We start from the raw sequence: 26,121 nt of genomic DNA on the forward strand, positions 1-26,121 counted from the left end.
GAGTAGCATATCACCAGGCCAGAGTGCTGTCAGTAAGTTGGTATTAGCAGTGGAGCTTCTAGGGTCTCTGTAGGGGACATCAAAAGGATGACTGTGTCGATGTGGTACTTTGTTACACATACTAGTCATCAGGGATCTTAGCTTGACTTAAAACAAACCGTAATGAATACACAATTAAAATACATGTGTCTACTGTTTTGCCTGCTATAGTTTTATCATTTTGACCATCTATTGTTATAGTGCACACACCTCCTGCTAGTCTGTGAAATCAAAGGTCAACTCTTTGTTCACAGGACACAGGTGATGATGCTAATTTACTGTCCAGTGAGGATCCTGGGTGGAGAACTGATATAGGGAGATGAGTTGCTGAACCAGGAAGATGAATTGCTTAATTAGGAACTATGCATGTCACCTGTCTGTTTCTACAGTGTGTAAATCACAATATGGACTGCACAGAACTATACATCTTTTTGCCAAAGATTGTTCCCTCCACTTTTTTTTTTTCTCTCTCTCTCTCTACTGCATCAGAATCTCTTTCCGCTGTTTCACTTTACTGACACAGCTCACTATTAAGCAGCCCAATTTTTTTTTCTTCCACCATGTGAATCCCTTCTGCAGCGCTATCGTGTTCTGCTAGCCGGGGAGCCTTCCCTCCTAACAGAACACAATGGTCACTGTTGGCAGCAGCCATCAGTGATTGCATGAAAAAGTCCTTCCAATTTAACCAATAAAATGGGGAAAAAAATATACAAACCTATATACACAATCCTATACCCAAAGTTGATCCAGAGGAAGGCAAAAATAAAAACCGCAAAGCATGATCCAATTTGCTCCAGCAAGGGAAAAAAATCCTTCCTGATCCCCCCCCCCCCCCCAAGAGGCAATCGAATATACCCTGGATCAACTTTACCTATAAATGTTAGTATGCAGTTATATTATGTACATTTAGGAAAGACTCCAGGTCTATTTTAAAGCAATTTACTGATTTTGCCAGAACCACTTGTGGAGGGAGTCTATTCCACATTTTCACAGCTGTAACAGTGAAGAAACATTTCCGTATTTGAAGATTAAATCTCTTTTCCTCCAGATGTAAAGAGTGCACCCCTGTCCTCCTGTAATGACCTTAAAGTCAATAACTCTACTCCAAGATGGATATGGACCATTTATGTGTTTATATATGTTGCTTATACCCCCTCTTATCTTCTGTTCTATAGAGAATACATTCAGTTCCTCCCAAACTTACCTAATAGCTGAGCTCCTCCATGCCTCATCAGTTTAGTTGCTCTTCTCTGCACTTTCTCAAGTTCCCCCATATCCTTTTTGTGAACTGGTGCCCAAAACTGAATTGCATATTCCAGATGAGGTCTTACTAATGATTTGTACAGGGGTAACATTTTCTCTCTCTCTCGATCTCTCTCTCAATCTCTCTCTCGATCTCTCTCTCGATTTTGCAGTGCATTGAGGTCAGCTTCTAAGTTGAAGATGTCCTGTTAGGATGTTATTCCACTGCATAGCTTGGTGTCCTCTGCAAAGACTGAAATGTTTTTTTTTAATCCCAGACCCTATATAATTTATAAATATATTAAAAAGTAAGGTTCTCTACACTGAATCTTGGGGTACACCACTAACAATCCTAGACCATTCAGAGTATAAATTATTATTCACCAATCTGAATATGGTCTTTAGACAGTTTTCTATCCATTTAAAAATTAATGTTTCCAGGCATGTAGACGTTACCTTCCAACTTGCGCCTGTCCCCGGACTGCTTACAGGGTCTGTTTGGGGCAGTACAAGACCTGTTACATCAAGGGGTGAGTGTCCCGCTTCCGACTTCGGGATGTTTTCAGGGTTTTTACTCAAACCTGTTTATAGTTCCCAGGAAGGAAGGCAAAGTGCGTCAAATCCTGGACCTCAAGGCGCTGAACTGCTTTGTGCGGGTGCAGAAGTTGAGATGGAGTCTATTTGCATGGTGGTGGCATGCGCCAGGGGGATTTCCTCGCCTCTATCGACATCAAGGATGCTTACCTTCCCAGCCTTCCCACCGGCTTCTAGTGGGAAGAGGTTTGGCCCATGGAAAAAAGGCAATCACAGACGCCTTGCCCAAGTCCTCCGTGCTGTTCCATCACTGATGGCTGCGGTCCTATCTTGGGAATCGCTTCAACTCACGACGGGATGATTACAGAGACAACAGGTCCTTTCCTATCTTCATACACTGCCTTCTCTATCAGATATCCTGGCGGACCCTTCGTGTTTTGAGGACCTGCTTTTGCAAGCCGGTCCTCCCGAGTGGGTCGTCTCCAATCTGTACTCCCTGCTGCTTTGGGCTTTTTCCACTGATCTGTCGCCCTACACGCGAGCATGGGAGAAGGAACTTCAACATGCTATCTCACCCATCGACTTGCAGAAATGCTTCATATTAACACACAAAATCACTGGCCACCAAAACCCAGGAGAAGGGCTTTAAATTGTTGACCAGATGGTACAGATGCCACTCCATCGTAAAATACATAGACCCTTCCCTATCAGACGTTTGTTGGTGTTCATCTGCTACAGGGATACTACTCCATATTTGGTGGGATTGCCCCCCAGTTTGGTAACTGTGGGAGACGATTTTTACTCTATACTGCAGGCTGATGTTGGAATCTCTTCAACCCAAGCCAGAAATGGCCCTATTGTCAATCATACCAGGGTCATTTTGATCCATCAAAAAAGACATCTTGCTGGACTTCTTGGCCGCAACAAAGGTAGTAATACCTAGACATTGGAGAACATCAGATATGCCTTTACTAGGAGACTGGGCCATTGAGGTGGACAAGATTGGAGACTTGAAATGTCTGTTGGCGTAGGAGAATGGGAAACTGGACCAATTCTCCTCCACCACATGGACATATTGGTTCCTGTTCCGATTTTCAGCAGACTTCCTTCACTGGGCCAAGGGTGCAACAGATACTGGTACCCCTGTGCTATGATGGAGTGCGTACAATCTTCACAACACTTTCCCCTCTCCCTCTTTCCTTATTTCCTCTTCTGTCTCATTTATATTCTTCCCCTTATATTTCTGCCTTGAAGTTTTTTGAGCTACCTTTACACCAAATTATGGCAAAATTCCATGTATATAACATCTCTAATGACCTTAACAGATCATATCCTACTGTGAGAAGGCGGTTATTGACGTAACTCACGATATCCTTTCCGATATAATGGGCCATTTGCTTTTTGGTGGCCTATGAGATCTATTTCATGTATTTCAATGCAGAAACCTTTGGAAGTCCAAAAATCAGATTGTGAAAATGCCATAATGTTGTAACTATGCTAATTTTCTTATGATCCTTATCTTTGTACCATATTGTATAACTTGGTATATAACCTTTTATATTGTTGTACATTCTTTCTCTATTCATATTTTAATAAAATAAGATTGAACAAAAATATGCTTACTTTCACATTCCAATATGTGCCAGTCACCAGCGTTTCCTCCGCTTTGCCGTGGGAGAGGAGTATTATCAGTTTGTGGCGTTACCCTTTGGTCTCACCTCTGTTCCTCGGATCTTCACAAAAGTGTTAGCCCCAGTGCTAGCTTTGCTACGCCAACGGGGGATCGAGGTACTGGGTTATTTGGACGATCTCATTTTGTGAGCAGTGTCTCCTCTCCTTCTGCTCTGGCGGAAAACCTGGGGATCACAGTATCAACTTTGCATGTGTTTGGCTGGATTCTGAATTTTCAGAAGTTTGTCCTGGTTCCATCAACAAAGCTGGGCCTGACTCTGGATTTGGCCTTAGCCAGAGTACTCCTTCCTCTGGACAAACTCCAGAAATTGCAGGCTGCAATTCATCTCCTGCTGCCCAACAGATGGTCATCCCTCCGGACTTGCATGCGGGTGCTGGGCCTGATGGTGTCTACCTTGGAGGCGGTTCCGTTTGCACAGTTCTATACGATGTCCCTGCAAAGGGAGAATCTGACCAAATGGGACAAGACTCCGCAGTCTCTGAAAAATCAGATCCAGCTGTGTGTGGGAACGAAGGAGTCCCTGATATGGTGGGTTTGTTCTCCAGCGCTTTGGCTGGGCAAATCCTTCCTCCCCTTGTATTGGACAGTTGTCACCAAAGATGCCAGCCTGTCTGGCTGGGGAGGCATCCTCTGCAAGCATTCTTTTTAGGGAATCTGGACGCTGGAAGAGTCCAGACTGCCGATCAATGTCTTGGAACTCTTGAGCGATCAGACGGTGTCTGGGCCATTGGACGGATCATCTTCAGGGTTGTTCAGTGCGCATTCATATGAACAATGCCACAGCCGTGTCTTATGTCAATCACCAAGAGGACACAAGAAGTGTTCTGGCGGCTCTGGAGGTAGCCGGCATTCTGAGGTGGGCAGAACAGTTCGTTCCAGCCCTCTCCGCTGTACACATTCCCGGGGTGAAAAACTTGTCAGGCGAATTACCTCAATCGGCAGGTGTTGGACCAAGGGGAGTGGTCCCTTCATCCGGAGGCATTTCATCAGTTGTGTCTCCGGTGGGGCATCCCTGAGGTGGACCTGTTGGCGTTTTGGCTTAACAGAAAGGTGCAGAGGTTTGTGGCTCGGTCAAGGGAAGGTTTTGCAGGCTGCTGTTGAGAGGACCTGATCCTCTTCGAGGGTGTATGTATTTTTCAGGTGGGCTCCATTTGTTTTGGTTAAGCTCCTGTTACCTGGTTGGCTATTGTTTAGCCTTGGGAATTTTTTGCTGTTCCCACCCCTCATGTTTAACATTGCTTTGGGACATCCCAAGAGTTATGGAGAGCTGAAGCTGTATCCCTCAATGTACCAAAGAGAAAATGGGATTTTTTACCTACTGTAAAATCAATTTTTCTGATCATTGACAGACACAGCACACCACCCCTCTGTGGGGTTGTAATTCCTCTGACACTTCTTGTAACTAAACTGAGTACCTATAGCAGAGAGCGGGAGTATACCCCCGAGTCTGCCCATGGACGTAGCCAGACTTTTTTTCTGCCTAGTGTCCTACTCCTGTATGGGGCAGTATAACCCAGCAGTTATGGGGATCTTAAGCTGTGTCCTTCAATGACCATCAGAGAAATGGATTTTACGGCAAGTCAAAATCCCATTTTTCAAATCAATGGAAGCCTTAAAAAAAAAAAAAAATCCTCACCGACCATTTCAGTGCACAACTACACATTGCATTGCTTTTTGGACAGGAACAAATTGTCATTATCTAAAGTTATGCCTAATGATGTGACCCTCAATATCCTTTCATATAGCTAATCTTCCATCTTCATCAAACACTCAAGACCGCCAGTTTCTTCGAGCTGCCAACCTGATTCATGCTGACTTCAGTGCACATCCCTCTCTCCTGGAAGTTACAATAAGGTAAGAGTTATTTCTGCAACTGGAAATCCTGCAGAACTGGTAGTTCACATTATGCAGAGAGCACGCTGTGGGTATTTCAGGCTACTGCATTTTATAAATGAGATGTAAAATGTGGACTAATTACTGCATTGTCCTGCAGATAGCTGTATCCACTCTCCTTTTTTAGTAGTCCCCTATGTGTGATAGAAAACTAGCACTGCTAATAACTCTGAGAACACCATCTGTATGTTGATGCATGGTGGTGGTACCATCATGTTGTGTGGATGCTTTCATTGGCAGGGACTGAAAAATGTGTCAGGATTGAGCACAAGTGAGAGACACTTATGGAGCTTTTCCACTGCATGGAACCGTACCGGTTCGGCACGCTTTTGTGCTTTTCCACTGCTGGTACCGCATGGTATAGGGTCGGAACGGTTCGGTATGGTACGGTATAGGTTTGCTTTTCCACTGCATGGAACCGAATGGTACGGTACGGCTCTGAAAAAACAGTACCTACTCGATTGTGGTTCCAACAGGTACCAAACTGGTACCATATCCCACAATCCTTTGCATGCAGCCACTACTAGCCACTGATTGGTCAGAGAATCCCACCCACCCCGTTGTTATCCCACCCACTTAACTTAGTACTACTTTAGTGGAAAAGCAAACCTATACCGTACCGTACCGAACCGTTCCGACACTATACCATGTGGTACCAGCAGTGGAAAAGCAAACCGGGCCAAGCAGGGCCGAGTAGAGCCGACCCGGTACGAGCCGGTACTTGCAGTGGAAAAGTGCCATTACAGAGAAAATCTTTCTAATATGTGCTGTTGCTTAGGATCGGTTTACAGTATGGTGAACCCAATAGAGTTTCTTAATACAAAGGGCTTTTATTTCTCTGAATTTGTGGTAGGATTTTAAGGGTTACTAAACCCACAAACATAAAATCAGTCTGTATATGCAGTAAAGCATGCTTGTTATACTCACTGTGGAACCTAAGGGGTTAATCCTCTGCATTGTGTAAAAAGGCTGTTTGACCCTGTCTTCTCTGATCCTCCCCTTCTTTCACAGTCCCCAAACCATATCCTAAAAGAAAAGAGCCTTGGGGGCAAACTGCACAAGCTCAGTTTGGTGTGTATTGCTAGAGAGTTTTTTTTCCTATTTATTTATTTTTGAGAGAGTGCATGTGATCCGCACAGGACCAATCAGCATTGTCCAGACAGGGTCAGGGGTCCTGCAGCCTCATAGGACAATCGGGGGAGAATAAAAACTCCTCCTACACGCTTTAAGCAGTGCCCTGCTGGGCACTGATTTAAGTCACCAGACTGCTAAATACTGCTGATGAGAAAAGGTATTTAGCATTTTAGATTTACTAAAATAATTGCATTTCCATGTTTCCTGTACTATGGGAGACCAGATATTACAAATGCAGGGTACTTGGTTTAAAAACACATTAAGGAGACTGTTTGGACTGGTTAAGTTACAAGGTATAGGAGCTTCTCAACATCACCAAGGGAATGCAGGGAATCTACCCTCTTTGTAATGCTACAGAAGGCTGTCATAGAGTGCATGGTGAGATACTGTGGACATGCTGCAGACCATTGGAACATGTTATTGCTAAAGATCACTGCCATTACAGCCCATTTACGAATCCGCTTTCCAATTCATGACCACTGGGTTTTGAGGGCTGCACAACAAGAATTAAAAGGCTGCAGGTTGGGCACTGGGGGTTTAGGTAGCATTTATTGTTTATGGAGTTCCTTTATATTCTATAGGTTTTACTTTCACTCCCTCATGCTTTATTTGCAAATGTATAGCTAAAAAAAGTAGTTATGGTAATATTGTGTTGCGTATCAGATATGTTAAACGTTTTCTTCTCTTCTTTTTGATAACCTTTCCAGAAATGGTTCTTCCGCTGTCTATGGTTGCCAGAGCAGCGTCCATGAGACTTACTTCCAGCAGCTGGCACCACCTTTCCGGAACTCTGGAGGTCCCGATTCCCAGGACACTGCTTTCATGCTACACAACAAAGCCAAGCAGAAGCTGCTGAAATATGGGCTTAACCTTCTGTAAAGCAATTACTCAAAACAAAGCTATTCATTGTGTTTCCATTCTGGGCTCCACGCAATCTTTCCAATACAATTTCTACATACTCCAAATATAAGCACTGTGAGAATTTCACTGCAGTTAATGGACCACATACAAAGTCATATATTGTAAATTTCTCTTATTGATAAACCCGTTTCTGACTAAAATCTTCTGCAAGTGTTTTTCTTTCATCGCACAATAAAGTCAATCCTGTATATGTGCTGCTGGTTTGAATAATATCCAGTAGTGACTGGCATGTTAAAGTGGAACTTTAGTCAGAAAAAAGTCCTTGATCATTTCAGGCTGGCCCCTTTTGCAGGTATAGCTATGTAAACATTAAAAATAAAGGCACCCTGCTCTGCACATGCTCAGTTGCTCTTTTTTTTTTGGCACTGTCCTGAAAATGAGAGTCACAAGAGGCTGATATGCTGACAGTCTAAAGATTAACTGCTGCTCAGGGGCTCTAGTCTTCAGCAAAATGGCAGCCTCCAGGAAGAAGAAACCGGAGCAATGCTGGAGGCAATTTACAGCACACACTTATTTTGGTAGCATAATTATTAATGCAGAATGTATATTACTTGCTAAAGAACATTATTTTTTATCAAGTTGTTATGGGTAAAGTTCCGATTTAAGCTGAAAATATTTTCTTCTAAAAACATGTTAGGTAAGTGACTTAAAGAGAACCAGTCATGTCTGGGATTTTATACAAATCTAAACAATAATTCTTTATAACTTTCAAAAGTTTGGGTACAGGAGAGACCAGTGGATGTATTAAAGACCTTCTATATTTCAAAGAGCACTGAAAAAGCAACACAGATCTTTAAATAGGAAGATCACATAGCATTCATCCAATGGATACCAGTAACAGAGTAGCAATATTTTGAATAATTAGCTGGGAAGTGAGTGCTAGTTATTACCACTATCTTTGTATGTGTAATTTCATCAGCCCAACAAATCATGACTTTTACCAAATCACTGAGCAGGCAAATCTACTATATATTAAAGAAATGCCATACTGACACAACTTAGATCATCCTAGATGTATTGAGAGCAGACTTATAACAATATTGGAGACAAATGTTAGATTTTTGGGAGGGCGGGTGGGACTTGTATATGTAGGTGCCAAGAGTTGGACAACATTTCACCAAACCAAGCCTATATGGATAAACCTCTCTAGGTACTCTAGAGTACTCACAAACTTTTAATCATCTCTGAAGCTGCCTCAGACACATTCTAGAGTCATTTAGCTGCTCCCCTTCCTCAGCCCTACTGTCTATCAAGGTACTGGCAGAGGCCAGGGTAGATATGCATTGAAGACTAAGCTCACCTTTTTAGACAAACAAAATAATAATAAATGCACATTTTGCAGGTAAAAAAAAAAAAAAAATTACATTTTATTCTTTTTTTTACACTGGAGCCAGTGGATTGTGCAATGAATGCAGTTACTCAGCTGCAGGAAGTATAAGTTAGCTATGAGGGCGCTAATCAGCATCCTGGCAGTCGATTGAGAACTACAAATTGTCTGCCACTGAGCTTCATGCAGTCATTCTGTTTTTAAAAATGTGCCAAAAGCTCCCGGGAGAAGAACCCAAACACCCCTCCACTGTAACAAAAAAGAGGGAGTGAGGTGAGGGATGCTGAACATGTTACACCCTAAATTTGGATGCAACTGGTTCAGAAGGTAAACTTATCCTTCAACAGGGTTTTCAGTCTGTGTAAGGGGTCTCCAGCCCTGATATTGGCCAAGGTCCTGGCAACGGCTGGGAATATGCGCAACTCTGTGCTTCTGAAATAAAGAGACTCTGTAGTGTCAGAGGCAATTAAAAAGAAGAGGTTGATTTTCAGCACAGCAGTGGAAAATAAGTTTAAAACAAACACAGCTCGGGATATGCGTATGTGAGTATTTTATCTTGAGAGTCCCCACACCTTTTCTGATATCTTCTGTCCAGTTATGTGGCATGTTAAGTCCTCTTAGGACAGGGGTCTTCAAACTATGCCCTCCAGTTGTTCAGGAACTACAATTCCCATCATGCCTAGTCATGTCTGTGAATCTCAGAGTTTTTCAATGCCTCGTGGGATGTGTAGTAACGCAACAGCTGGAGAGCCATAGTTTGAGGATCCCTGTCTTATTATCTCCTGATAGTGGGTGATCCTTAACCACTTTACCACCGGAGGATTTTGCTGTCTTCCGTCCAGGCCACTTTTTGCGATTCGGTGCTGTGCGACTTCAACTGACAATTGCGCGGTCGTGCGACGCCGTACCCAAACGAAATTTACGTCCTTTTTTTCCCACAAACAGAGCTTTCTTTTGGTGGTATTTGATCACCTGTGCGATTTTTACTTTTTGCGCTATAAACAAAAAAAGAGCGTTTATTTTGAAAAAATAACAATATTTTTAACATTTTTTTTTATATGAAATTCCCCCCCAAAAAAGATGTAAAAAACAATTTTTTAAAAAATTTTTGGCCAATTTGTTTTCTGCTACCTATGTTTGGTAAAAAAAAATCGCAATAAGCGTATTTTGATTGGTTTGCGCAAAAGTTATTGCGTTTTCTAACAAGGGGAAAGATTTCTGTCATTTTTGGTGTTTTTTTTTTTTAACGCGTAATGGCGGCGATCTGCGATTTTTTTTTTTTGTGGGACTGCGACATTGCGGCGGACAGATCGGACCCTTGACTGACATTTTTTACACTTTTGGGGGTACCATTGACATTACTGCAGTAATCGGTGCTATATATATGCACTGTTACTGTAAAAATGACACTGGCAGGGAAGGGGTTAATTTTATTGGAGAGGGAGGGGTTAATGTATGCCTGGTGCTTACGGATGTGTAGGGGGGAGGTGACTGAGTGAGTCATGGACAGATCGGATGTCCAGCTATGCTGAACAGTCCGATCTGTCACTCCCTGTCACTATGGAGATCCGTCCGCTTGTGTTTACACAGGCGGGCGGATCTCCACACTAGATCCCCGGCGATCGGGGTAGAGCAGCGGCGATCGCCGCTGCTCCTCCCCTGGCCTGACTCCCGCTGTGAATGAAAACAGCGGGAGCGAGCCTCCGGCGGCGCGCAAGCGCCGCCCAAAAGGGGGAGTGTCTGACGACGTTAATACTACGTCGTCAGACGATAACGAGCCACTCTGCCGCAGTAGTATTACTGTGAGCGGACGTAAAGTGGTTAATGATGCAGGAAGTAGTGCTGATGTGATATCACAACTTTTCTCTGCATTAATACATAGTGAGAGCCTCCAAGTAGCCATTTAAAAAAAATATTTTGCCCAGAGTTGGGTGTTAGAGCTGTGCACTAATACAGTGGACTTTCTCGCTCAGATATTTTCAACGTGTGGATTTAATTATTTTTTATTTTTTTTATATATATATTTGTTTGTGCCATATACCTTCTTTTTACCACCACCTACTTCCAGATTGAATGACACTCTGCATTATTCAGCTGAGTTATTTATTTATTTTTATTTTTTTGCCTAATCAGCAGGTTGAATGAAAATAAAAACTGGAACAGTTCCCCTATCTGTACATCTGAGATGGATGGGGGAATCATCCCCACCGAGCTATTGTATTCTGACAGCAGGGAGACCTCCCTGCTGTCAGAATACATGGATCAGCACCACCGCCTGTGTTTGGCAGAAATTTTACAACAGGGTAGTTGTACTGAAGTCGATCGATCCCTGCTGAACTGGCAAAATTTCAATCCATGTATGGTTGGCATTTCTTTTGAGCTCAGCTGTCAGGCACACTGCCCCCTGGGCATGCGCCATCAGGCCAGTGTAGTTTATCAGCACTGTATGGAGTCGGTCCATATGGGTACTACTCTATGCTGCCACGATTGAGGAGAATGTACCTGTGACATCACTAGACCATCAAGATGGCCACTTGCATCAAGGTATATAATTAGGAAATGTAAAAATAAAATATTGGGTGCTCTTGAAGGTTGAGGTAGCGCGTTGGGAAGACTTCAGGCTTAAGTCTTGCAACGATTTCCTACTCCTATGTTTTTAGCTTGTAACTGATTGCTACGTAATCAGTCAACAAAAAATCTCCTCCATTTTGTGCTGATGTCAGCACGAGTGGGATCCCGGAAGGACGTGCTTTGTTTGTATGCTGGTCGGTTTGATTTTAAGGCAAATTTTAATCTTCAATTATGTAAGTGCAATATTTTAGATTTAAATAAGAGTTGAATGATCTTGCACTATGTGGAGCTTTTTTGCATTTCTGGGTTTACCTATGATGATATTGTTGGGTTATCGATGTGTGGAGACATAGGAGGACCCTGGATCTCTTAAAGGCTCCGGCTGGGTATTAAGCCACAAGTGTTACTGACCTCTGGTAACAGGTTCAATGTGAGTTGGTAAGAGACCATTTCAGCCTGTGGTGGTGGCGGTGTTATTAGTGCCTACCTGTGCTGACGTAGAGTGGTTTTCATCACATCAAGGATTTTTTTTTACTATTCCACTCGTGGATTGTTACTCGATCTTTAACGCAACCTATATCTTTCTTTTTTTTTTTTTGTATTGTGTATATCTCACAAATTAGTTGCTGCTCATTTTTGTTTTATTTATTTGTATCAACACTAGCACTGTATTTTTTTCTTCTTTTTTAAGTAATGAAAGGATGCCACGTTGTTTAATGGAAATTACAATTTTTAACCTACAGAGGGCTGAAATCAAAGTAAAAAAAATAGTGCAGCAGGCTAGTCCATTTTGCTGAAATTTCATTGCAACAACTAAAAATGGTATTAAGTAGTTTATTTGGCCCCCACGTGCTTGTATGCATGATGAAAATGTAGGCGCATGCTCCTAATTAGACGAGAGATGGTGTCCTGGGGTATTTCCTCCCAGATCTGGACCAAGGCATCACTGAGCTCCTGAACAGACTGAGGTGCAACCTGGCGGCATCGGATGGACCGAAACCTAATGTCCTAGAGGTTTTCTGTTCGATTTAGGTCAGGAGAGCGTGGGGGCCTTTCAACAGTATCAATTCCTTCATCCTCCAGGAACTGGCTGCATACTCTTGCCACATGAGGCCAGGCATTGTCGTGCACCAGAAGTAACCCAGGACCCAAAGCACTAGCATAGGGTCTGACCATGGGTCCAAGGATTTCATGATACCTAATGGCAGTCAGGGTGCCATAGTGTAGCCTGTAGAGGTCTGTGCGTCCCTTCATAGATATGCCTCCCCAGACCAACACTGACCCACCACCAAACCAGTCATACTGAACCATGTTACAGGCAGCATAACATTCTCCACGACTTCTCCAGACTCTTTAACGTCTGTCACATGTGCTCAGAGTGGAACCTGCTCTCATCTGTGAAAAACAGAGGACGCCAGTGATGGCCTGCCAATTCTGGTGTTGAATGGCAAATGCCAATCGAGCTCCATGGTGCCGGGCTGTGAGCACAGGGCACTCTAGAGGACGTTGGGCCCTCAGGCCATCCTCATAAAGTCTATTTGTGATTGTTTGGTCAGAGACATTTACACTAGTGGCCTGCTGGAGGTCATTTTGTAGGGCTCTGGCAGTGCTCATCCTGTTCCTTCTTGCATAAAGAAGTAGATATGCGTACTGCTGATGGGTTAAAGACCTTCTACGGCCCTGTCCAGCTCTCCTAGAGTAACTGCCTGTCTCTTGGGATCTCCTCCATGCTCTTGAGACTGTTCTGGGAGAAACAGCAAACCTTCTGGCAATGGAACGTATTGATGTGCCATCCTGTAGGACTTGGACTGCCTGTGCAACCTCTAGGGTCCAAGTATCGCCTCATGCTATCAGTAGGGACACTGACCCTAGCCAAAAGCAAAACTAGTGAAAATCAGTCAGAAAAGATGAGTAGGGAAAAAAAAGTGTCAGTGGCCTCCACCTGTAAAACCATTCCTGTTTTGGAGGTCCTCTCACTGTTGTCCATCTAGTGCAGCTATTGTTAAGGACTCAAGATTAAGATCCTTATAGATATATGACCTACAGAATAAGGGGAGTTTCTTACCCAGTTTGTGTGGAGCACAATCTTCCTTTAGGTTATAAAAAGCATGCAGTGTTTTGTGTTTTTATTGCATATTATGATATTCCCAATATGTTTAAATCTTTGCTGCATTTCCCTGCATGTGTTTTTTGTTCCTTCTATTCTAAAAGATTTAGGCCCTGTTCACATTGGTGCTCGTTTGCCGTGCTAAAATGCACCTTCCCAGCATAACAAAGGCACATGAAAAATAGTCCCCTTTAAATCCTATCTAACTGTGCACATCTGTGTGCAGTGTTTTTGAAACGTCCTGCGTACTGCATCTTTATTGCCCTGTTTAACCACCGCTGCCGACTGCCTAACTGGGAATATGTGTTAATAATTTGCAGTTTATTACCGGGGTTATGGCTGCAGCTAGATGCCATAACCCCAGTATTAAAATTTACCTCAGCTGCTGCGCTTTCTGAACTGAGCAGCTGATTAGCCACTGGATCACTTTTAGAAGCATCAGGAGTGGTTGCCCTTTCTTTCCAGTGGTTCTCAGGCTTACCTGGCTCATCGGGAAGACTGAGAACCAATCGGGCTGGGTGATGGCTGGCCATATAGATTAGCAGAGGAAAGATGGCCTCCACTCATCTCTAAGACCTAGGAGGCCTGATGCGACGCCATGATGTCACTTCCGGTTCACGGCCAATGTCAACAAGGCCATTATTTTTTTTAAAGCATTTTAACAATGTTTTTTTGTTTTTTTTGGATCGGGTGCTTTCCATTGTAGAGATATGAGATGAAAGAAGCACCAAAAGTAGTCAATGTAAGTTCACCAAAAAGGCACCTTGCATGTTTAAGTGTGTTTTTTTTTTTTTTTAGTCACTGGGCACGGTTCAGTTTTTTCCCACATGACTAGGGATGAAGATGCATGTAAAATGCACGAATTATGCACTGCATTCCATTTTTATTACAATGCAATAAAAAGCGCACCAATGTGAACAGGCCCATGTACTGCATAATAACCTACAGTATGTCTGCTAGTCGTATGCATTAAAATTCAGTAAAAATACTGTGTGTGTTATCTGAATTACTAATAACTGATTGGGCACCAAATGAATACTGACGCAAAAAAATTCATGCAAACTAGAATTTTTTTTAATCATGCACAGGGATATGAAGGGGACTTTTTGAATAGTATAACAGTTTTATGTTTGCTGTGAATTCCCTGTGCTTATGTAACATTCGTGATCCTACTGCTGGCTGCCTAAACCTGAGAGCTGGAGTGCGAGATTCTGCAACATTTCACTCAGAGAGGAAATTACGGTGTTGGTGCAGGTAAGTACTCTTTTTTTTTGAGATCCTGTTGCTGTTAAATTGGCACAAGTGATATAATCGCTAATGTGACATGGGCCTTAAACGCTTAGATGTGAGCACGGCCAGTATTACACATGATGTGGGCAACCTGGATTCACTAGTTCCCAATTAGTGTTAGTAGATGCTTTATGACGCATCAGGAGCAAGTACACAATCCTATCTTGTTGCACCTCTTACCACACACCCCAGTTTATTTGTATCAAGGGCAAAGTTTCCTTTAACCACTTCCCACCCATCATATAGCAAAATAACAGCGGCAAAGTGGTTGCAATATCATATCATATGACGTCCAGGCGATCGGTGGTGTGGTGTGGCACTCTGACACACCGCATCTCCCATCCCGGTAAAGAGCCCTATTACATAGGCTCTTTACCATGTGACCAGCTTGTCCAATCACAGCTGGTCACATAGTAAATAGGAAGTGCCGTTGATCGGCTTTCCTCAGCTCGCGCCTGACAGGCGTGAGTAGAAGAGAGCTGATCAGCGGGTCTCCTGACGGGGGGGGGGGGTGTCTGTGTTGGTAATCAGAGCATTAACTACCATTGCAGACCCTTGCGGGATGCCACTAGAGCAACCGGGGATTGCCCACCCATGCCACCAGGACTGCCAATCAGGGAGCCTGCCAGTGCCCTCCTCATCAGTGCTGCCCATCATTGCCATCTATCAGTGTCACCCACCAGTGCCCATCATTGCCATCTATCAGTGCTGCCCACCTATGCCCATCATTGCTGCCTATCAGTGCCACCTATCAGTGCTGCCTATTAGTGCCCACCAATGCTGCATATCAGTACCGCCTCAACAGTGCAGGAAAAAACATATTTATTTACAAAATTTTATAACATAAACAAAAAAAACTTTTTTTTTTTTTTTCAAACTTTTCGGTCTTTTTTTTGTTTAGCAAAAAAGAATGATTGATTAAATACCATCAAAAGAAAGCTCTTTTTGTGGGGAAAAAATTACATAAATTTGTTTTTTTTTTCTCTTTTCTTTCGCTCACACTCTCAGTTGCTTTGAGGAATGTCTTTTTTTTTTTTTTTTTTTAAAGGGCAGTGCCATGAAATCAAGTTTCAGTTAACACCAGTCTAGTAACATTTGACACCCACATGTTCCCAGTTGATTGAGTGTAATTGAGAGCAGAATAACAAAGACCTCAGTTTATGACACCTATTGTTTTCTGATGAGGACACTTCACCTTTAGCTGAGAACTATGCAGAGATTTCTGTCAAGTGATAAATGTAACAACTCCAGCTACACTATTTTCTCTACATGGATATTAATATGGTATTTTCCTCTAATTGCTATGCACAAGGCATATATTGCTCTGCTGTAAATTATCCTTTTATTAATATAAATGAGCTTCTGCCTTGATTGCTATGGCTTGTATGATGAAAAACTATCCTGAAACGAGCAATCCGTTTTGTGATACATCATATAAATGACATTAATAATCAATGACTTCTGAACTAAGCGTTTCTGGTGGTGTGCGTCTCTTCTGCTCACTGCACAGACACACTGGATGCGTATTGTGTGTAAAATGTCAGATTCCCATTAACCCAGAACAAGCAAATAGTTTGTATGTCCATATTGGCTACAGAGGCTGCCAATGCATGCTCATGAATCTAACCGGTAGCAGCAGATGTTCTTGTGCTTCTTCTGATTGCTGGGATCTGTCATAAAAATAAATTCTCAACTCTGGTAGCATTTAGATTTGGAGCATATGCAACAATGGGATTATCTACTTTGGAGTTAAAAAGTAAAACAGAATCATATAAAAAATTGCTGCATGATAATGAGTACTTTAAGCAAAAGGTACATCTATAGCCATAGCAGACAATGCAACTGCTATAGGACCCAGATACATGGAGTCCAGAATAATATGTAGACGTAGTAAGAGTATCAGGCAAATCTGAACAAATTTAATGTACAATATACATAGTGTAAGAGCCTCTATAGGATTGCTTTAAAATAATTCAGTATTCTGCATCACTAGAGATAATGTCTTTGTGATATAAACTAGTTAAACAGGGGAGTCCCTTAGGCTCCGTTCACATATGCTGCGGCCGCGGTTCACAGCATGGAGTCCAGTGCGTCCCTGTTCACCAATTCAGGTGCGAATCAGTTTCAGATTTTTGCCTGAATTTGCACCTGCATCGGACCAGAAGGGGCACAGGACCCTTTTTCAATGCAGACCGTGGCCACCCCAGATCTGTGTGAACTGCCTCCTTTGAGAGCCAGTCACACTCTCCTGTCATGCAAATTGGATGCAGGGAAATCCACATCCAATTTGCATATTTGCATATGTGTAAACCCAGCCTTAATGGCTTATAATGGATCCTAAATGCAAATAAAGTATCTCACAAAAGTGAGTATGCCCCTTACATTTTTGTAAATATTTTAATATATCTTTTCATATGACAACACTGAAGAAATGACACTATGCTACAATGTAAAGTAGTGTAGTAGCGTACACGGAAGCTCAATAGGGTTTAGGTCTCAGGACATGCTTGGCCAGACCATCACCTTTACCCTTAGCTTCTATAGCAAGGCAGTGGTCATCTTGGAGGTGTGTTTGGGGATGTTATCATGTTGGAATCCTGCCCTGCAGCCCAGTCTCCGAAGAGAGGGGATCATGCTCTGCTTCAGTATGTCACAGTACATGTTGGCACTCATGGTTCCCTCAATGAACTGTAGCTCCCCAGTGCCGGCAGCACTCATGCAGCCCCAGACCATGACACTTCCGCCACCATGCTTGACTGTAGGCCAGACACACTTGTCTTTGTACTCTTCACCTGGTTGCCGCCACACACATGCTTGACACCATCTGAACCAAATAAGTTTATCTTGGTCTCAGACCACAGGACATAGTTCAAGTAATTCATATCCTTAGTCTGCTTTTCTTCAGAAAGAAGTTTGCAGGCTTTCTTGTGCATCATCTTTAGAAGAGGCTTCCTTCTGGGACTACAGCTATTCAGACCAATTTGATGCAGTGTGCAGCATATGGTCTGAGCACTGACAGGCTGACCCCCTCCCCATCGTCAACCTCTGCAGCAATGCTGGCAGCACTCATACGTCTATTTCCCAAAGACAACCCTTTGGATATGACGCTGAGCACATGCACTCAATTTCTTTGGTCGACCATATTGATATTGACCATATCCCAACAGCAGCAGCCCAACCAATTCCTTGTGTGAATGATCTGAAGCAAGTTTTCCAGGATCAGGCCTATAACTATATAAGTATGTACCAAACCATGCAACAAAAGGGAATTTTTCCCATGAAATGCATAGGTTAATATATTATCTAATATACTTACAGATATGGTGAATAAACCTTTCTTGATAAAGGCACTATACCTGTAAGCCGAAACGCGTAGGAATTTAGATATTCCTCCTATGGACCCCAGGCGGAATTCTCCAGCATGGACCAACAGAAGGACATATTCACATGTCACCATATCACTGTGTCAACTCTCTCTACTTATTTCACGATCACCAATGGGTCTATAACCCAGACACCAGATAGAGTGTCACTATACTCTGTTTTACTTTCTCTAATAAATTGTACAAGAAATTTTACAAACCATTGATTTACTTGGCCCATAAAGTCCCAATTTTCTTGGTCTGAGGCACCAAACCCATTCAAAGATCTTCTTATAGCCTAGGCCTTCTTTATGTAGAGCAAAAATTCTTTTTTTTTTCAGATCCTCAGATAGTTCTTTGCCATGAGGTGCCATGTTGAACTTCCAGTAACCAGTATGAGAGAGTGAAATTTAACACACCTGCTCCCAATTCACACCTGAGACCTTGTAACACTAACGAGTCACATGACACCAGGGAGGGGAAAATGGCTAATGGGGCCCAATTTGGACATTTTCACTTAGGGGTGTGCTCACTTTTGTTGCCAGCAGTTTAGACATTAGTGGCTGTGTGTTGAGTTATTTTGAGGGGACAGCAAATTTACACTGTTATACAAGCTGTACACTCACTACTTTACATTGTAGCAAAATGTAATTTCTTCAGTGTTGTCACATAAAAATATATAATAAAATATTTACAAAAATGAGAGGTGTGCTCACTTTTGTGAGATACTGTAGTTACAGCTATGGTTCTATCATTTCTAAATGTTTGTTATTGCTTGAGAGGTGACACCCAAACTGGCCAACTCACAAGCAGTGTTAAGGTTTTAATTAATTCCAAAGCAAGACAGGCCATAGTTATAGAGAAAATGAACTGTGGAAGCTATACCCTAAAAAAGGCAGGCGGAGGGCAAAGGATTAGTCATCAACATAGCTGTGATCCCTTTGCAGCTGATCTTTAATGACTTACCATGCCTTGATCTCCACTGTGTATCTCTATGAAGGTGGCCATCTTAGTAGAGGCAGTGCTTTTGCTTCTTCATATTAGAACCTCCAGCATAGAGAACCATGAGCAACAAAGTAGTGATCTGACCAAATTTCTCTGCACTGCTCCTGAGACTAGCAGCCAAAGGCTGCAGTGCCTTAGCTCTCACACTGAAAATATAGAGCTATGAGACTGTAGGCACAAGACTGCCTAAGCACACTTACATACCAGAAAGTGCTCTGCTATTTTTTTTAAGAGGCATTTCAAAGGGAACATTTTCAGGGTGCTGCTAAAATACAATTGCCATTTCGTATTTTTCCCTATACCATATCTAATCTTCACTTTTTTTTAGTTCAGTTTACTTTAGTTGTAATAGCTATCACAAGATAACTTTCCTTTCTCCTTATCTCCATGTAGGTGATCCAGGTATGACTACCCTTCAACTCTCAGACATGCTTTATGTGGGGGAATTGGCCACCAAGCTGGATCTTTCAATGTAAGAGGAAGGTAAAAATGACTGTCCATTGGTTGAGTCAAATAGCAGTATTATCCTTTTATCTATTTGCCAATATTTTACACAGTTCTGTATCATATAATAATAAAGGGATGCAAATTATAGACTCCAAAAAATTAACAATAACAGCGATATCAGATAAATCTTAAACAAATGTGCCGCACTTTCCCTTCCAAACTGATAAATACTGACAGCACTTTTGTGTTTGATATATATTCACTTATTAATATAAAAAGTAGAAGTATGTTATGATTGGTTAAGTGTGGTGAAATTTACACAGGCAGTTCTTCTATATTCAGTACATAGTGAAGGGAAGGGAATGCGCATCACATTTGTTTTTGATTTATTAATTATACACATTTATATATGGGAATGTGGTAGGTGTCAGCAGCTCTCATTAGAATAATTAAGCAATACATAGCTGCTCTCAAGGCTAGTCATTAAATGGAGATATGATGAAAAGACCCTACCCACATAGGCTTATAAAAGAAAGATTTGAGGACACAGACTAAATAGTTATGTCAGCCTAAAATGGATGTAAACCCTTTCCTTTACCCAGTGAAGTGAATACCCTCAGATGATACAGAGAGATGAAACAAATCTCCCTTTTTATGTTTTATTTGTATATCTGCTGTCTTCAGCTTTATATACGGTTTAGAAAGTATACATTGTGTTAGATCCTCCTGTTTCAGCTGTGAGAGCGTAGTCTTGGCATTCACTGTGTTACAGCTGATTGGAGAAAATGTACACCCCCACTCCACATAGGTAGAGGAAGGAAGGAATGTGCAGCAAACAGACCAGCTCTCTGTATTTATAGCACCCACTCCGACACAAATTTTCAGCTGATCTTATCTCCTGTTTTGGAGAACTTGTCTGAAGTTATCATGCTGATAACAGAAGAATGGAGCAGCATAAAGACATAAGACTTAGGGCTTTGGAGAGAGATAGGTAAACAATACAGGTATATGTGCCCAGGTCAAATTTCATGAAACGGGTTTACATCCACTTTAATCTTGCAGAGAAGTAAATTCCTAGCCTTTGCACATATATCATGTGAAATGGTCTAAAGTATAGTAGCGGAGAGGTCCAGGACCACAAAGTGGTATGTACAAAGTTTCATGTATGGCCTTGTGTCAGAATGGATCCTCTAAGTGGAAAGATTGTCCCATTGCTACTTGTCTGATTAGCCAACCTAACCAACTGAGAATAACTTATGCTTTATCAAACTTATCTAAAAACCAGAGGAAAGAGCACAATGGGTGCATGGGACACAACAGACACAGAAATACAGATTTCCATTAATGATCTTAATAATAGAGCTTTATTAATGCAAATATGGAAGCATCGGGTGGCTGGACATGCAGCACAATTTAGTCGCCATTAGGCATCTGAATATTTTGGTTATTTCCTGAATTTAAAAGGATGGCCTTATGTGACTATTCCTATTTCGTCAATAGAAAGAGTAAGCAGAAGTGTTCTGTAGACTTCTTTGGTATTGCATTATCAGGGGAAAACAATATTGATTGGACACGGTTTTACTCGCATTGCTTCCTTCCTGTACAAGCCTTGGCCAGTTTGCTGCTACACCATAGAAATTACACTGTAGACACATCAGAAGTCTGTCTTCTAATGGCTTTTGGGCACCTTTAATCTTCAGCTGCCAGAGCAGTAAAAGTAAGTTCAATCAGCAAAGATTGCTTCTAAGATGACATCTTACCGAAATGTATAATATTTAATCAAGGAAGGATAGCATCAGTTTTTAATTACTTCAACTTTACAGACATCTTTTTTTTTTAAATAGAAGATAATTAATTATTCTTGTAATAACAGTAAAAAAGTACTTGAAAGAATTCCCTATGAAACTCACATCAGTGAAAATATGCTAATTGTTTCCAAAAGTCATTGTTAATTAAATTTTGTTGATTGACACCTTTAGACATATAAATGAAATGCATAGAATGAAAGTGGCCCCTGAGGGTTACAATTATGAGGCATAATCAACTGGAACTGGAAATTTTCAGCAGACAGAATACTGGGTTTGTTTGATGCAGAAATAATGCAGCAGTTTGTACTGCCTTTGGAGCATAACAGGGACGTTGCCTGACATAATACTAACTAGTGGATAGAGATGTCAAGACTAAACATTTTGTGGCCTTACATGGGAAGAGATTGCTGGATGATACAAACTTTTTCTATATGAGTATGGATGAGCAATAAAGAGAAGATCATTAACATGAGCTTTTTAGAATATATATATATATATATATGAAATCTGCCATTTCTAACTTTCTGTTGAATCCTGGGCTGCTGTTCTTATCCTTCCTTTACTACCTGGTGAGTCACTGACCCAGAATAAGCATGTGTCAGAGCCCCTTGATATGCATGCGCTACTTCCAAATAAATAGCTCTGCATGCTAAGCATTGAAGTGGTAATAACAGCTCCACATCATGCACCTTCTAAACCATTTTGCTATATACAGTATTTATATATTAATGTACTGATGCTTCCACTTTTAGTGGATGGGCATTTTGGGTAAAGGAAATATTCTGTAAATCACTAATCTTTAGGCTCTAAATGATCAGAGCTTTAAGTTTACTGTCAATTTTAGAAATAAATGATTTGGCTAGCCTATGCTTTTAGGGATGTGCTCCGTTTCCGGCCCTGTTAAGACGGCCATAGATGAGATTTTGACTGGTTCTGCAGGGACCGGCTGGTTGTAAAGAAGTCAATTCATCAACGGCCGCTAGCAGAAATCATTGTGTTCTCCTGGCCCGAAAGGCTCCCCACACGCCCACAAGCAGAACACAATAGCGATGCGGGAGGGATTCCTTAATTAACACTGACTGTTGATGGGGGAATTGAGAAATGTTCTTTCCTGCAACCAAAAAGAAAAATCATCAATGGCCTGCCTTGGAGTTTCAGTGTATACATTACTTAATACTGTATATGCTTTACATCTTTTAACACTGCAATGATGGCTAAAGTAGGGTCCCTACCTCTGCTACCCACACTACTTGACCTTTCTTTCTTGCTTGTTATGGTAATTACAAGATAATTTTGCAACTCTTCTACTCTTTCATACATTTGACTATTGTAATATTAAACATACAAATATGTAAATTAGCCATCTTGTATACTATTGCTTTGCTGTTTTAGTGCAAGTTAGTTTTAAACATTCAGTCTCCTTCAATTATGGTACTCAGGTCTGCTATATACAAAGCAATATACTATATAGCCAAATGTGTTTTTGCCCTCTGACTATCACACCTACAATTTATGGTAAAAAGAATGTAGACCCCCCCATCAAATGATTGTGTTCAGGTGTTTCCGTTGAGTACTTTTAACATACACAGACCATTTAGACCATTGTGTGCTTTCAAACTTGTGGCAAGTCTATATATAGGCCCTTTTCTGTTCCAGCATAACTTTGCTTTGTGTCCAAAACCAAGCCTAGGTAATGATTTGAAAAAAAACATGCGTGACCTGCAGAGAAGCCTGCCCTCAACTATGTCAAACACCTTTAGGATGAATTGGAATGGAATTTGGAGCCAGATCTGGTTGTCCAACATCAGTGCCTTAGAAAAGCTCTTTGGGCTGAATGGGCAAAATTTTCCATAGACACACGCCAAGATCCAAGAGTGGAGACTGTTAAGGATACAAATGAAGGACCAATTTCATATTAATGCCCAACATCCAACAGTGTAGGTGTGATGGGAAAGTGTCCACAAACTTTGACCATATAGTGGACATGTCTATGTCACTTCTCTGCGTATTCTATTTGTACAGCGATGAGAAGATCATTTTGCTCGGTGGCAGGAGAACTACTAGACCTTGTACACACAAGTATTAAAAGGGAGCATTCAGAGCACATTACAGTCACTTGGTTAAAAAAAAAAGAAGGATTTATTAGTTGTTTTAAATGCCCTCACATCAGCACTCCAAATGAAAGCTTATATGAGAGAAACATAAAAGCTGCATCTCCTTCTGAAAATGCTGGTAGCCTGGCTGTCTGGTTTCTATACTGTGTTACTAACACTGACTCAGAAAGTACTGAAGCCAAACACGCCAGAATTTTCAGAAGAAGGTCAATAATGGCACCCCCTGTATTCCTCTGTCGTCAGTTTCTTTAGAATAAAGCCTAGTACACACGATCAGAAAATTGTACAAAAAATCCTGCTTTCGAAGCAATCATACGATGATCTGATCATTAGTACACAGCTATTGAGAGTTGATTAGGACAGGTCATGTGAAATTATCTATGTGTAAAAAAGTGCTCAGGATGTGAAATCAAGTAAAGCTGCAACCTTAGAACCAATCAGGGAAAAATATATATATATAAAAAGAAGCAGGTGCGCTAAACTGATATGTGTCAACCAATCAAGTAGAAGTGAACCAAAACAACAAAGTGATAAGCAAATAATCACAAAACTCTTACATATGTGATAAATGATAAACTGATACGCGTCAAGTACAAAAATGTAGTTACTATATCAGAAATGTGAATAGCAAAATCACACTCAAGTAAAGGTGAAAAAATAGAAGTAGAGGTGCATAAAGTCCAAAACAGTATTTCCAGTTAGAAATGAAGATATCCGGGTGAAATATCCACTACAACTTTAAGGTGCAGATGATCCCGCCACCATGTTGAGGACTGGCCCCTTACAGAGAGCAGAATGTTAAGGGCGTATATGAGAACTCCAGATGAGGAATAGGTGCTCAGGGGAGGGTGTGAACCACTCAAATAGGAAGATAAGCCTCTTACCAGACAATGGATAATTTAGAGCTTGATCTTAAATTCTCCTGAATGGTGCTTGTCCTCTATCCTAGGCGTCCTCACTCTGGGCAGTTCCTCTCTGGTACCAGTAAATATGTCCACGCAGGTATCTTAGGAACAGACTCCTGAGAGTCAATACACACTCTGGGATAATCACTGCAGTCTGGTTTGCCTTCCCATTGCCTTGTCCCATTGGATGTGAAATTATCCAATGGGACAAGCACAACATTTTTTTCTCATACGATTTTCATTTAATCAGTACAGTTGAAAAGTTTTTTTGCATAAGGTTAAATAAAAAATGGGTTAGAGCACGAGCACCTACGTGGATATACAATGTATGGAAATTATTGTTCTTAAAATATATTTTTTTGTAATAAAATTATGTTTTTAAATATTATTACATGTGTCTATACATTTTCTTCCTCTTTTTTGATACATTTTAATTTATAGCACCATTAAAGTCCTAATTGCCCCGTGTTTTGAGTCTCTACAGTGCACCTGTGTAGCCTAACCGGTCATGGAGTTTTTATGCGCCATTCTCCATTTTTGACGGGGTTAATGGTTCCCCAGAGTTGCCCTGTAGAATACTCATTTGTTGTTCCTTTCTAATCAGTACAGTTTTTGTCCAACAATACAATACATCACTTCCATATTTTCATTCTGTCATACAAGAATTTTCGGAACTTTAGTAACTTCTTAATATGGAGAGTAACATGCAAAAAAAAAAAAAAAATGGACGATCATTTGTCTAGTAATCTCATCAAGTGTACCAGGCTTAAATGTGGACTGCAGCAGTCTCATCAATTTGCATTGTAGTCCCAAGGAGAGTGCCGAAGGACCAAAGCCAGGATTTTCACACAGGCGACAGATGAGGTGACAGCACCTGTGTATACACAGCTAAATGCGCTACATACAGCTGTGAGATCTCATCTGAAGATGGAGAGAGGTGCCCATAATTAAAATGATGGAAAAGGCATGAATGGCCTTACCATGTGATTGAGGACTAACAGATTAATCCTGAAAGTGAAACATTCTGTTTTTTTTTTACAGCAAGAGTAAAGAGTAGTACATCTGACAATTTCAATAACATTCTGTTGAAAGTTCTCAGTAAAGTGTTTTGAGCATAACCCCAGTGACCCTGCCACATTAAATGGACAGGCACATTAATATTCAGACCATGTGCCTGAACCAGAAATTCTGTTTATTTAATGCATTATGTTTGTCTCGTTTTAATTTAATTAATGATATAATTCATTAATATTTAAAGTAAGGGAAATGGACAAATAATATATAGTGATCTTTGTTGTGGAGGGAAAAATCCCTACAGTATATCTAATAGGGGCGTGCAATAGCAAGTAAAGTGCATCATCATCAATTTTTTTAAACATTTCAAGAGTAACAAAAGCGGTCTTTTGATTAAATTATCAACCACATTTTAACATACATCATGGAGACTGATCAATCATTTTGATGATGAAGGAAAAAATCAGGTGCCTAAAACAACCAGTTAGATTTTAACTTTCCCCTTTTGAAAAGTAAAATAAAATAGTTTCATTTAATGTGCATCAGTTTTCATAAATCAGCCCTGTTATTCTACACTTGAGAAAGAAAAAAAACTTGTTTCTGTTAGGAGGTCAAATTTTCTTCAGTGAATGAGTCATAATACAGACAGACTCGCAATAAACATGGCTGTAGATGTCAGATGATTGCCACTTGACCAACCATATTAGATTGATTG

At 41.2% G+C, this 26,121-nt stretch overlaps 1 protein-coding gene across 2 annotated transcripts in view; it reads left to right on the top strand.

Annotated features, from left to right (window-relative positions):
- HPS4 (HPS4 biogenesis of lysosomal organelles complex 3 subunit 2) overlaps positions 1–7,590 on the top strand; it is a 94,648-nt gene extending 87,058 nt beyond the window's left edge. For both annotated transcript variants that reach the window (XM_082244001.1, XM_082244002.1), the window contains exons 14-15: positions 5,254–5,362; positions 7,243–7,590. In XM_082244001.1, the coding sequence (XP_082100127.1) occupies positions 5,254–5,362; positions 7,243–7,414 (281 nt within the window). In that variant the 3' untranslated portion in view covers positions 7,415–7,590. The remainder of the gene's footprint in view (positions 1–5,253; positions 5,363–7,242) is intronic.
- The last annotated feature ends 18,531 nt before the right edge of the window (positions 7,591–26,121 follow it).

This window comes from Pelophylax lessonae, assembly GCF_965119305.1.
Source record: "Pelophylax lessonae genome assembly, chromosome: 1".
Lineage (NCBI taxonomy): Eukaryota > Metazoa > Chordata > Amphibia > Anura > Ranidae > Pelophylax > Pelophylax lessonae.